Raw genomic sequence first — 13,543 nt, 5'->3', positions numbered from 1 at the left:
AACCCGGGAGGCAGAGCTTGCAGTGAGCCGAGATTGCGCCACTGCACTCCAGCCTGGGCGACAGAGCGAGACTCTGTCTCAAAAAAAAAAAAAAAAAAATTAACCCTAAGACCCAGGCAACATTAGAAAAATGTACACCATGCCAGGTATGGTGGTGGCTCATGCCTATAATCCCAGCACTTCGGGAGGCCAAGGCAGGCAGATCACTTGAGGTCAGGAGTTTTGAGACCAGCCTGGCCAACACGGCGAAACCCTGTCTCTACTAAAAAATAAAAATTAGCCAGGCATGGTGGCAGATGCCTGTAATCCCAGGTACTCAGGAACATGAGGCAGAAAAATTGCTTGAACCCAGGAGGCGGAGGTTGCTGTGAGCCAAGATCGCGCCTCTGCACTCCAGCCTGGGTGACAGAGTGAGGCTGTGTCTCAAAAAAAAAAAAAAAAAAAAAAGTGTACACAAACCCTAGAGCCCCCACACAATAAGAATGTGTTGCCTTATGACTGAAATTGATACTTCTTAACTAGGGCAGAGGAAAATATTCTGTAGTGAATAGGAACAAACACCTTTATTTCATGATCTGTCTACACAGAAAGATGATAATAAAATTCAGCAAAGGAAATGTAGCTGTAATGTTATGACCTAGGAATTGGCTATTGGAGAAACACATCTATAAAATGAGTGTGAAATTCTGTCGTCCCTTAGAAGTATATAGATGCTTAAGAAATAGGTATCTTCTCAAAAGAAACAAATGAGATATTAATGATTTTGCCTAATTTGATGGGGGTGGGGGAAGTACACAGATTGGTATGTCAGAGTTGCTCTTCAAATAAGGAGATCTAGAATCTAGTTTCAGTCACTTCCTTTTTGCCCCTGTGGGCATGTAGGTCTTCTAGCAACTCAAGGCCACATGCTTAGACAACAAAGATTAGTTTTGTACATGTGTTTAAATCACTGTAGTGATATGTGTCACAACAACAGCTAAAATCAGATAACTTTATTCCATCTACAGTGGCTTATTTATGTCAGGAAAATAGGGGGCAATTATTACTTTCCATCGAAGAGGTGAAAAGCAAATTAAGAAATGTTTTAAGACCCACTAAGGTTTTTTTTTTTTTTTTTTTTTTTTGACACATTAAGCAAAGCCACCATGGTACCTTAGGCTACTAATGCATTTGATTCTTCTTAACCCCAACCTGTTGTTTTAGGTGATTGAACCTGTGATTCAGCCTTCAGTAGGCGTTAGAGGCATCCAACACAGGTGGCAAGTATCGTCTACAGCACCTCTACTTCACAGTTACATTCAGCTGCTGTGATTCCTGGCCGACCCTATTATTCATACTTCAGGGTTTGTGTGTTTATGTAGAAAAGGAAATGTGGCTCTCAACCCGAGATCGCGCTGCTGCACTTCAACCTGGGTGACAGAGTGAGACTCAGTCTCAAAAAAAAAAAATTGCTTTATAATTTAAAAGATTCTTTGCTTTGCTTTCTCTTTTAACTTACTGCTGCCTGGGAGGAGGTGAGCATTTACATCTCCATTCTACAGATGAGGAAGATGAGGCTTTAAAAGGTTAGTAGCTGTCCCAGGGACTCAAAGCTAGTAAGTGACAGCATTACAAGTGGCACCTAAGCCTTCTGGTTTCAAATCCCCTTACTGTGCCATATGGTACAGTTTCCCACTGCGTTGTACATGTTGTGGAATAAGAATAAGGCTCACAGCTGTTACTAGTTAATAATGTATTCACCATTGGTAGAAAACTCAGAACTTGTGGTTAAAGTGGATTTTGTTTTCTTGCCCAAGACTGTTAACCATCATCAACACAACAGCTAAAATCAGACTGTTACGCTCACCTGCTGTTTAATATCTAGATTCATAAAGATGAGAGAATGGAGAAATTGCAAAAGTGGTGAAAACAAATTCTGATAATAGGTTGATCAGAATTATCTAGGAAACAGTTATTAGATGAAAGGGGCTAGGTAGGTCACAAAGGTAAGTTCTCTTCCATCAAGGAACTCTTGAAGTGGATGCCATTAGACCTTTACAAACAACGGATGTACCGTGTGCTGTATTAGAGGTATGGAACCGAAAGTAAAGGACAGATGTGCCCTTGTCTTGTCAACAGTAAGAGCCTCTTGTCCATCAAGAGAATTCATGTACTTTATAGAGTACTAACTCTACTAAAACTAACTCTATAAAGAACTTAAGACTGCTCTTCCTGGGGAACTTGTCTACAGGCACTCAGAATGGTCCAGCATTTGACATACTGTCATAGGCTTTCCTACAATACAGCCTCTAACAAAACTACGCGGTCCCGAACCCCTGGTAATAGAATTGTTTACCTATATACCAAGAAGGTTGGGAAAGCATCAAAATCTGCGTGTGGCGTGTGCCCAGGCAGACTTTGAAGGGTTTGTGCTGTAAGACCTAAAGTTCTTATGAGGTTGTCCAAAACAAAGAAACATGTCAGCAGGGCCTATGGTGGATCCATGTGTGCTAAATGTGTTTGTGACAGGATCAAGCGTGCTTTCCTTATCAAGGAGCAGAAAATCGTTGTGAAAGTGTTGAAGGCACAAGCAGAGTCAGAAAGCTAAATAAAAAATGAAGCTTTTTTGAGTAATAAAAATGAAAAGACTTGCTGTATGGAAAAAAAAAAAGACTATCTTACGTTGTCAGCCAACAGGATACCACATTAATTCTTTAAATACTGAATTTTGCCGGGCGCTGTGGCTCACGCCTGTAATCCCAGCACTTTGGGAGGCTGAGGCGGGCAGATCACGAGGTCAGGAGATCGAGACCATCCTGGTTAACACGGTGAAACCCCGTCTCTACTAAAAATACAAAACTTTAGCCGGGTGTGGTGGCGGGCTCCTGTAGTCCTAGCTACTCAGGAGGCTGAGGCAGAAGAATGGCGTCAACCCAGGAGGCGGAGCTTGCAGCGAGCTGAGATCGCTCTGCTGCACTCCAGCCTGGGCAACAGAGCGAGACTCCATCTCTAAAAAAATAAATAAATAGTGAATTTTGAATTGCAGAGACATCAGTTCTGTTGATAGGGCCTTGAGGTCCTCATTTATGATGAGAACAAAACTAACTAAACTGCATCCTCTTTCTTAGCCAGAGGCTAAGTACAGATATTTTTGTATACATTACGAAATGACTTTGTGCTTGGATTCTTTATCCTTATAGTCTCAACACAATCGGTATTCAATAAATATTCGTCAAATGAATACATGAAGGGAGGACTATGCAGTCCTGGCCCAAAATTCAAAATCAAATTCAAAACGTGTTCTGATTTCTTCTAGGTCACCCTTAATTTCTTATTACAGATATTTTTGCCCCCAAAATACAAACCCAAAGTTGGCTTTTCTGCTCTGACTCCCCCTGGTTCATGCCATTTCAAAGGACCCAGGTGCAGCTTGAAAATCTGAACTATTGGTCACCGTGACACAATGATGTACTGTTCCCTTTTACCTCTCTCCAGCTCCTCTCACAAATTATGGGCCAGTCTCAAGGCTCAGTTATTCATGTTCTGCTGTCTCCACTCTTTCCAAGAAGGGCTTCAATATCAGCTTTGACTGACACCTCCATTCAGAATCTACATCTCCAGCCCTGAAAGCTTCCTCTGGGCCCACTCATGCATCTAACTGCCATCTCAACATTTTCACCTGGGAGTTCCAAAGTCATCCTCAACTCAATCTGTTTAAAAACCAAAAGTCAACCTGATTTTACAACTTCCTTATAAAAGCAACTCTCCTTCCTGAAAGCCAGCCACCAAGACTGAAAGGTCTTATCCCTTGTCTAACACAGAAGACAGCCTCATGCACAGACAGCCACCAAATCCTATCAAATATTTTTACTTTGAAACTGCTCCTCATCCCTGCTGCCACCAGCTTCAAGTCCAGGCACCAAAAGCTTATGCCTAACTGCAAGAACCTTCAAGTGGTCTTACCCTAATTCGATTTCACCCTCCAAAGTGTCTTGCAAAATCTAACTTTCTTAGACTTATCTTAAAAGTTCAACATTGTTTTTATTTTGAATTGCGGGGAGGATGGGGGTGGGGTGTTGAGGTGATGGTAATCTGTTCAGTGCTTGGAACCACTAAAGGTCTTGATCCTGTTTTTCAGGCGGCTCCTATACACAGACCTTTTCTTCAGAAAAGCTGACCTGCTCCAATCTTGATAGAAGTCAGGATATCACAACCTGCCTTATATCAAAGTTATTTGTACATTATAGCTAATCTCCAATAATGTGTAAGCTTCCTGTAAGGATGCACCATGTCACATTCTTTGTATCTGTTACATTACCCAATAACAGTGCTTGCCCCACAGTAAGAAGGGGCTGTTTACAAAGTCAACTGGAATCAAATGTGATATTAAGAATTGGTTTTGGCCCGGGCGCGGTGGCTCACGCCTATAATCCCAGCACTTTGGGAGGCTGAGGTGGACAGATCACTTGAGGTCAGGAGTTCAAGACCAGTCTGGCCAGCATGGTGAAGCCTTGTCTCTACTAAAAATACAAAAACTAGCTGGGCATGGTGTTGCACGCCTCTAATCCCAGCTATTCAGGAGGCTGATGCAGGAGAATCACTCGAACCCAGGAGGCAGAGGCTGCAATGAGCCGAGATTGCACCACTGCACCCTAGCCTGGGTGACAGAGCAGGACTCCATCTCAAAAAAAAAAAAAAAGAATTGGCTTCACTGATCAGTAGCAGGATCACAGCACTGTAGAGGGACCCTCTACCAATGCCAAGGGAATGCTGCCAAATTCCTCCTGCAAATACTTGGAAATTTACACTAACTCTCTGTGAAATCACTGAAAAGTAATGGCAAATCATAGGTTAGAAGCTCCTGTGGGCAGAATAATTGCTACAAAGAGAAAACGTTACTTTCTTTCCAAACAAATTCTGGGGCCATTTTTATATTGGGGATGTCCCTATTGCTTGTCTTTTAAGTTTCTGATGGGTTTTTTTTTACCTTTAAAAAACGTTCGAGCTACAAGAACCTGCAGTGGAAGAAAGGAGTCTCACTTTCCTTGAAAGCTACACTCTTCTCCTCCAGCCTCCCCTCCCTTCCCTGACCCCCTCCCCCATGTCCCCTAAGAGGCATCAATGATGTCCGGGGTAGATGGGGGGCCCTGGGACAATCACACAGCTGCAGGCCACAAGGCTTTCACATTGAGTCATCTCCTTAGCAGTGTGGGCTGAAGCCGAGTCTCATGTCTAACTCAGATGATGCCCTTTCCCAGCTACCCCGTATTTAGTACCTGAAAGTTTCTGAAGTAAATGAACATCTGAAACAAACATTCTGCAGGGCCTCTGGCATCCAGGGTGGGGCTCCTCATCTGCTGTGTGCCAGCCCTCCCTTAGATGTTGAGGGTGCAGGGTAGGGGCAAGAGCTATTACTGTCTTCTGTCCTCTAATACCCTGTCCCTACCACCCTCCCCGCCACCCACCCCCCCCCCCCACCAACACACACACACGGCCTCAGGGCTATGCGGTCTATGGGAAACCTCATCTTGGTAGCCAGTCAGTAATAGTGAATAAAATAGAGGACTCCCCATTCCCAGTTCAGTGTTTATCGAGAGAGGTTGTAAAAACAAAGAGATGTGGCTTTGCAAGATTTTCCTCACACTCAGGACTCAAGTTACTGTTAACCTCTCCGTCATCCGCAACTGACTTGGCATAAGGCCACCTGTCTGTGCTTGGGTCCTGTCAGCAGTTTCTCTGCAGCATCCAGACTGTCACCTTGTAGAAATCACCATTAGGATAATACCAGGCACCAGACACTGTGGTGGTCAAATCTTGAAGAGTCAAATCTTGGGAGTCTCTCTTTATAGATTCCCAATCCAATCCCCAAAACATTTACTTACCACCCACTATGTGGAAAGAAAGCACTGTGACCTGGAGGGTAGGAGAAGCAGCGCAAGCCGCTGAGTCTAGCAGCAGGACCACCAGAAACTAGAGCCATTCTTCACGATGCTGCCAGCCAGGGAACGGAGTGAGCTCATGAGCTCCGACCCAGCATGAGCAGCACCTTCCACAAAGGGTGCCTCATTTGATCTTCACAACACCCCTATCGGGTAGACACTATCATGCCTATTTTAAGATGTGGAAACTGGAGCCCAAGATCACACAGCTATCAAGTTATAAAGCTGACATTTAACCTGGACTCTGACCACTAATAATCTGATCTGCGTGTTCACTGATCAGAAACAGACAAAATGACATATAAGAAATTGATATTGGCCGGGCACAGTGGCTCACACTTGTAATCCCAGCATTTTGGGAGGCCAAGGTGAGAGGATCGCTTGAAGCCAGGAATTTGAGATCAGCCTGGGCAATATAATGAAACTGTGTCTCTACAAAAGGTAAAAAGTAACATTAGCCAGGCATGGTGCTGTGCACCTGTGGTCCCAGCTTCTCAGGAGGCTGATGCAGGAGGATTGCCTGAGCTGAAGAATTTGAGGCTGCGGTGAGCTATGATCGCACTGGGCTACACTGCAGCCTGGGCAAAGAGCAAGCCCCTGTCTATTAAAAAAAAAAAAGAAGAAGAAGAAGAAATGCATATAATAAAAAAAAGAAATGCATATAATAAATTCTATGTCACAACACAGAGCAAGGTTTTAAAAATATATATTTTAAATTTAATAAATGATGTTAGGAAAGCTGGATAGAAATATGAAAACATCGATTACACACCAGGTAAATTTTAAAATACGAATGAAAATTATTTTTTAATGACAGACTGAATCTTCTTACATTGTCAAAGAGAAAGTAACATTCTAAACTCAAATTGCGAATAGCAACAAATTTGACTATATGACAATGTCAAACTAACATAAATAATAGCTAAGAAAAGAATTTGGAAAAATATTTGAATCAAGTGGAATAAATCATGACTCATCCTAAATATATAGTTTGTACAAATTAATAAGAAATACATAGATTATAATAAATATGTGAAGGACATGATTAGAATGGTTCACTTAGGAAATAAATAGATTTTCCATCTTATTTATAAACAAGTGCAAATTGAAATGAGGTACCATTTTACCTCACTGCCTATTACAATGGAAAATATATGTTACTGATGAACATCTCTAAGAAGACTGTGTTGAACCTTATACTCTCATACAATGCCAGTGACATTCTAAACTGCTAATCACTGTAAACATTTGTATCAAGCAATAAAAATTTTCATTGCCTTTGTTACAAAATTTGTATTTATAATGTGTTTTATAACATATTTATATAAATGTTATATTTATACATATTTATATAAATATGTTATATTTGTACATATTTATATGTATATAAATATATGTATTTATAACATACAAGAGAATTTATGTTATAAAAAGTATAAAAAAGTCATAAGTGCAATTATTCATTACAAATTTCTATAACAGTTAAAAATACTAGAAACATCCTAAATATCCATATTTAAGGGTTTAGAAAATTAAGCAACATAGACTCATGTGGATTTATATGATATTAATTGAGAATACTGTGTACACTCTAATTACAGATATGACTTTGAAACACCTGTGTAAAAAATGTGAAGAATATCTGAAATGGAATATTTAAAAATAGAAAATCTAAAAATAATGAGATTACAAATAAATACTTTTGAAAATGTCCTTCACTGGCTAAGTTTGGTTGTGTAGGGGTAGCAGGTCCAAGATGACGACTACTTCTTTATTCTGTAATGTGATTAGATGGCTTTTATGATTAAAAATAAAAAGGCAAATACAATTTACTTAAAATGTTAAGATTCTTTGTACAGAAAAATTAAAATTAGAAAAAATAAGTTATAAGAACTTAAATATAACCTGTAAAGGGGCAGAAATAAACCTACTCTCGAAAACAATTTATCCCGAAGCATTGGATATTTATTTAAAGTATCTCCTCTGTTTTCAGGCTTGTGCTAATCACCCTGATGAGTAGAGAGAAGCTCCCCCTCGCCCTGAGAAGTTCATAATCCCATGGGCAAGGCAAGACGGAGCCACATAACAGTTGCCCTGGCTCCGGCAGTGCAGAGAGAGGAAGTCCTCTTAGGGATGGAGGTTAGAGAAGGCTCCCAGGGGTGGGATGGAGGAAGAGGGAAGACTGCTTCTGCTTTGTCCACACTTGTTAGAGAGCATGGCCAGGATTCCCAGCCTGTAAGGGTGAGTGTTTCTATTAGTTGACTTGTGTGTAATCCTGTGGGGAGTCCTCCTGAAGGGTGAAAGAGCAGTCTTGTGAAGTTGGCCTTGGTCACTGAAACCGGGCTGGGCACCCCAGGAGACCGGGCCTAAGGCAGTGTCCCTGGATCTGACCTTTGCTTTTCTTCTCATCCAGACAAGTTCAGTAAGGCCCACGGACAGCACCCAGGCCTCAGCAGAGAAAATTCAGCATATGCTCTGGGCCACAGACTTGGGTATGAGATGATGGCCCAGGAAGCAAGTAGCTCTGTGATTTTTAAAATAACCTACTTCTACTTCCCCTCAACCCCCTTCCTATATTCCCCTCTTGGTCTGCTTGCCCCATTCTTTGTTTTCACCTGGCGGCTTCTCTGCTGTTCATCTCTAGCTTTCAGGATCACTCACACTCTCTGAGCCCGCAGACTGAGGTGTGCCTGAAGGGGTGAAGTCCAGCAACACTGGGTCTGTCTCTGATGGTCTCTGGGCTCTGGCAGGCAAGCACTGCCCCTGCTAGCCTTCTAGGGGAGGAGGCTGCAGCCCCCTACTCCACCCCGGATGTGGGCACCGCTCACCAGCAACCACATGCTCAGACATTAGAAAAGCGGCTCTGGGGTGGGTCTTCAGGGGAAAACCAAGCCCGGAGGCTGAAATGCCAGTGAAGGGAAGGTCCAGACCATTCATTCCCTAGGCTCTTCTCTTCCCTGCCCATCTTGTAATTGGTGTGGGAGAAATTCTTGACAGGAGCAGCCTAAACACTGCATACCCAACCCTCTGTGAGCTCTAGGACCATTTTCTTTTTGAGATGGAGTCTCGCTCTTTCACCCAGGCTGGAGTGCAGTGGCTTGATCTCAGCTCACTGCAACCTTTGCTCCTGAGTTCAAGCGATTCTCCCACCTCAGCCTCCTGAGTAGCTGGGACTTGCGCGTACCACCGTGCCTGGCTAATTTTTGCATTTTTAGTAGAGACAGGGTTTCACCATGTTGGCCAGGCTGGTCTCGAGCTCCTGACTTGAAGTGATCTGCCCACCTTGGCCTCCCAAAGTGCTGGGATTAGATGTGAGCCACTGCGCCCAGCCTCTAAGACCATTTTCCAAATCCTTCCTGGGGATCTCCGTGTGCCAGAGGGACCCTGAGCGAGGGTGACCTTATGTCCCAGTTTGCCCAAAATAGTCCTGGTTTACGGCCCAGGTTAATTCTGATAGTGCCCCTTTCACTCTCAGAAACATCCTGGTTAGATGATAAATTATTTCATGACCCCACGTCAACATCAAACTGAACACATACACACATGTGCCTCTCTGTGTTCTTGGCAGTTAAGGGGACAGCGTCCATATAGTCCCTAAGCAGAGAAACCCCAGGCTTATTTTTGACTCCTCTTTGTGAGACCTATGATGTTACAATTATCTTTTGAATATACCCTCCAATTTCTGTCCCCACTGCTCATGATCTATTTCAGACACAAATAATTACAACCTACTATGGGGTCTCCCTGGCTTGAGCCTCTCCCTTCTCCATAGTTCTGCCAGCGATCTTTTCAAAACACAGATTGATGCCTCCTGGCTCCCCATGACCTATAGATTGAAATCCAAATCCCCTCATGATCCTTTCCTGCTTCATCTCCTGCCCCCACCTTCCTACCCTGGGCTCTGGCAGACTGCTTGTCCCCTGAAAAGCCCACATTCCTACTCATTTTGGTATACTTGTTCCCTTTACTCCCTCCTCCAAGTCTGACCCTTTCTTCTCTTTTCTGCTGCTCTTATTTGACTTTCAGCTCCTTCCTGGGACTGATCTCAAGTGTCATCTCCTCGAAGGCCTTTTCTGATTCAGCCCTCCCGTCAAAAATAATCACTCCCCCTCCACTAAACCCTAAGAGGGCTTGGTTTTTAACATTTACTACAATTTGGCCCCTGCATAAGATTACATAAGATTCTGCTTATGTAACCATCTCTCCTGCCTATGCAACAAACTGCAAAGGCCAAGAACGGCATCTCTTGCAGGGCCTGAAACAGTGCCTGCTTCATGGAGGAGTTCATTGTTAACAAGTCTTAATCGAACAAAATTGATAATCCACCTCAAATTTTCCACACCAGGTTGCCCGGCACATCAGCCACTCATACCTGGGAACACTGGGGACAGACTCAGAGGGCACTGTGACATCAGTTCCACCACAATATCTTGTGGAAGGGATATCTGCTAAGAAGAATTCAGATGTAAGTGGCTGCATGCCTCCTTCAGGAGAAAGAGCAAGATTTCCCTCACCCATCCTCTCCTCCTTAGGTCCCACTGCCTCCTCAGGATCAGACTTCATTCCCTCTCGTCTTTATGAATCCTCCCCTTACTCTCAGTTTCTCAGTTCAGAAGGGATCTTGCTGCCTCCAAGCTCCTGACTCATAATTTAGGACAACTAATCTGGTGTTTCATTAGGTGTCATCTTTTGAACTGAGCTTACATCTGTGTCTGGCTTGACAGGTTTTTTAGGATAGGAGAAGACAGGGAAGAGGCAGATGTGAATCCCAGGTTTCACCCCTTTCCAGCAGGATGATCTGACTACACCCCTTCCTCGCTGCCTTAAAACCCTTTCGCGTGGCTTCATGAGGACCTGACTGGGTCAGAGAAGCCACTCATAGGGTGAAGACATGAGCCCCACATCTCAGGACGCTAACAACTGCTTGACTGCCCAGGGCGGGCTCCCCCACCCACCCAGATCTGCTGTGTCCCGGCAGTGGAGTCTTTCCTAGGGAACAGGTGGATTTGGGGTGGGGTGTGCCTTAGGCCCCATACTCATAAAATCCCGGGGCTCTGTCTTCTCACCTCTAAAACAGAGAAAACAGCAGCCGGTGGGTGCAGGTGGGAAGGGGTGAAGTGGAGGCTGAGAAGAGATTAGGGCTCTCGGGCACCCACCACCTCTTGCAACGCGACCCTGAGACAGTGGGGCAAGTATCCCGATTTCACGAACAAAGAAACTGAGCAACTAATAGAGGAATGGGCCACGCTCCTACTGGGAGGCCGGGCAGGTCTTCCAGCCCTGAAGACTTTTCCTCCCAAGATTTAGATGTGAAGCCCCTTTTGCCTGTCCCTGCCCTTACCCCTCGGGTCAGCCCCAAATCGGAGGCCACCATCTCTCTCACAGGAGCCTGCCCCTCCCACCCCATCCCCTCCTCCCTCCCCTCTTTCCTGCCCACCCATTTGCCTCCGGCTTGGGTGGCAGGAAGGGAGGTGCAGGGCCGGGCGTGAAGAGCAAACCCCCTCCTGCTCAGAGCTGCTGCCGCCTGCGCCCAGGGCTGCACTCCGCGCAGGCCTCATAGCCAGGCCATGGCCCCCACAGAGCCCTGGAGCCCCAGCCCGGGGTCAGCGCCCTGGGACTACTCGGGGTTGGACGGCCTGGAGGAGCTGGAGCTGTGTCCGGCCGGGGACCTGCCCTACGGCTACGTCTACATCCCCGCGCTCTACCTGGCGGCCTTCGCCGTGGGCCTGCTGGGCAACGCCTTTGTGGTGTGGCTGCTGGCCGGGCGGCGGGGCCCGCGGCGGCTGGTGGATACCTTCGTGCTGCACCTGGCGGCAGCTGACCTGGGCTTCGTGCTCACGCTGCCGCTGTGGGCCGCGGCGGCGGCGCTAGGCGGCCGCTGGCCGTTCGGCGATGGCCTCTGCAAGCTCAGCAGCTTCGCGCTGGCGGGCACGCGCTGCGCGGGCGCGCTGCTGCTGGCGGGCATGAGCGTGGACCGCTACCTGGCCGTGGTGAAGCTGCTCGAGGCGAGGCCCCTGCGCACCCCGCGCTGCGCGCTGGCCTCGTGCTGCGGCGTCTGGGCCGTGGCGCTGCTGGCCGGCCTGCCCTCCCTGGTCTACCGGGGGTTGCAGCCCCTGCCTGGGGGCCAGGACAGCCAGTGCGGCGAGGAGCCCTCCCACGCCTTCCAGGGCCTCAGCCTGCTGCTGCTGCTGCTGACCTTCGTGCTGCCCCTGGTCGTCACCCTCTTCTGCTACTGCCGCATCTCGCGCCGCCTGCGCCGGCCGCCGCACGTGGGTCGGGCCCGGAGGAACTCGCTGCGCATCATCTTCGCCATCGAGAGCACGTTTGTGGGCTCCTGGCTGCCCTTCAGCGCCCTGCGGGCCGTCTTCCACCTGGCGCGTCTGGGGGCGCTGCCGCTGCCGTGCCCCCTGCTGCTGACGCTGCGCTGGGGCCTCACCATTGCCACCTGCCTGGCCTTCGTCAACAGCTGCGCCAACCCGCTCATCTACCTCCTGCTGGACCGCTCATTCCGAGCCCGGGCGCTGGACGGGGCCTGCGGGCGCACCGGCCGCCTGGCGCGAAGGATCAGCTCGGCCTCCTCGCTCTCCAGGGACGACAGTTCCGTGTTCCGTTGCCGGGCCCAGGCCGCGAACACTGCCTCGGCCTCCTGGTAGCTGCCCCGGGCCGCTGGAGGTGGGCGGCAGCGGAGCACCGAGAGGAGGCGAGAGGTCCCGGAGGGGACTGAGCTCCCCAGACGCGCCTGTTCTGGCGGCAGCAAGCTGCTCGGGCCGGCATCGCATTTCCTCGCGCGCTGCCTGGACTCCCAAGGCCTCCTCCATCAGTTTCCCCGGAACCTCAGAGCAATTGAACTCGCCTAAACCAGGCTCCTGTGACTAGCTGTTCCCTCTCAGCCTGCAGGGTACCTGAGCTAATTTTGTCCAGTCCAAGATAGGTGCTATGAGATGTAGCAGACAGCAACTCGGAGACCCGCAGATTCACCAAGTAGACAGAAGGGAAGTGGGTTTCCTTCTCTGTCCCATCGGAAAGAGAACCCACCAGAATATCTAACCCAGACCCCCAAATGCCATTCTGATTTCTGGCTGTGCTTTCTCCCGTCTCCCACAATAGCCGTTGCTTTCAGAGAAATACCTTCTCCAAGTCAGACCCCCTGCCCTTCTCACTCACAAAACCCTTGCATTGAATCTGGTGACACTTCTCCCCCTGTGAAGCGGCAGGACTCACCTGGAAGTTGTTCTGGTCTTTCCCTCTGGACAGAAGGTCCTGAAATCGCTCACCAGGCGTTTTTTGAGGTCTCCATCACTCAGCCAGGAACCTCAAAATCTCTGTGAATTCATCTTTCTCAATAAACACTCTTGCTAGCCCTGTCTTGACAACCGTCTTTGCTTGAGCAGTGGGAGTGAAATGCATATCAGGAGGCGGGTCGTACACTGGGTGAGACAAAACTCAACACAGTAGTTGAGGTTGATCTCAGGATGATGAGGATTTGGGGTGGTGTCTGGGAGCATGAGAGCTGGCTGCACTCTGCAGGTGCAGTAATCCCACAGGAGGAAGCAAGTCATTTATTCTTATTTTTAAGGACATTTCACATTTTGAAAATTACCGAAAGAAAATATATTTATGTAAGG

At 47.2% G+C, this 13,543-nt stretch overlaps 1 protein-coding gene and 1 pseudogene across 1 annotated transcript; both read left to right on the top strand.

The window, feature by feature from the left end:
- Positions 1-2,148: 2,148 nt before the first annotated feature.
- On the top strand, positions 2,149-2,717 carry LOC129135784 (large ribosomal subunit protein eL34-like; annotated as a pseudogene).
- A 6,871-nt stretch (positions 2,718-9,588) lies between these two features.
- Positions 9,589-13,281, top strand: GPR25 (G protein-coupled receptor 25). The gene has a single exon (XM_016935344.4). It carries the CDS (start codon positions 11,486-11,488, stop codon positions 12,569-12,571), a length of 1,086 nt encoding a protein of 361 aa, XP_016790833.1. The 5' UTR covers positions 9,589-11,485; the 3' UTR covers positions 12,572-13,281.
- Positions 13,282-13,543: the final 262 nt, after the last annotated feature.

The sequence above is a fragment of the Pan troglodytes genome, chromosome 1, assembly GCF_028858775.2.
Source record: "Pan troglodytes isolate AG18354 chromosome 1, NHGRI_mPanTro3-v2.0_pri, whole genome shotgun sequence".
Classification (NCBI taxonomy): Eukaryota; Metazoa; Chordata; class Mammalia; order Primates; family Hominidae; genus Pan; species Pan troglodytes.
This window is presented reverse-complemented; position numbering and strand designations above follow the sequence as displayed.

Bases quoted from the DNA above. Each gene is read 5' to 3' on its own strand.
- GPR25 (XM_016935344.4), top strand. From the start codon at position 11,486: ATGGCCCCCACAGAGCCCTGGAGCCCCAGCCCGGGGTCAGCGCCCTGG.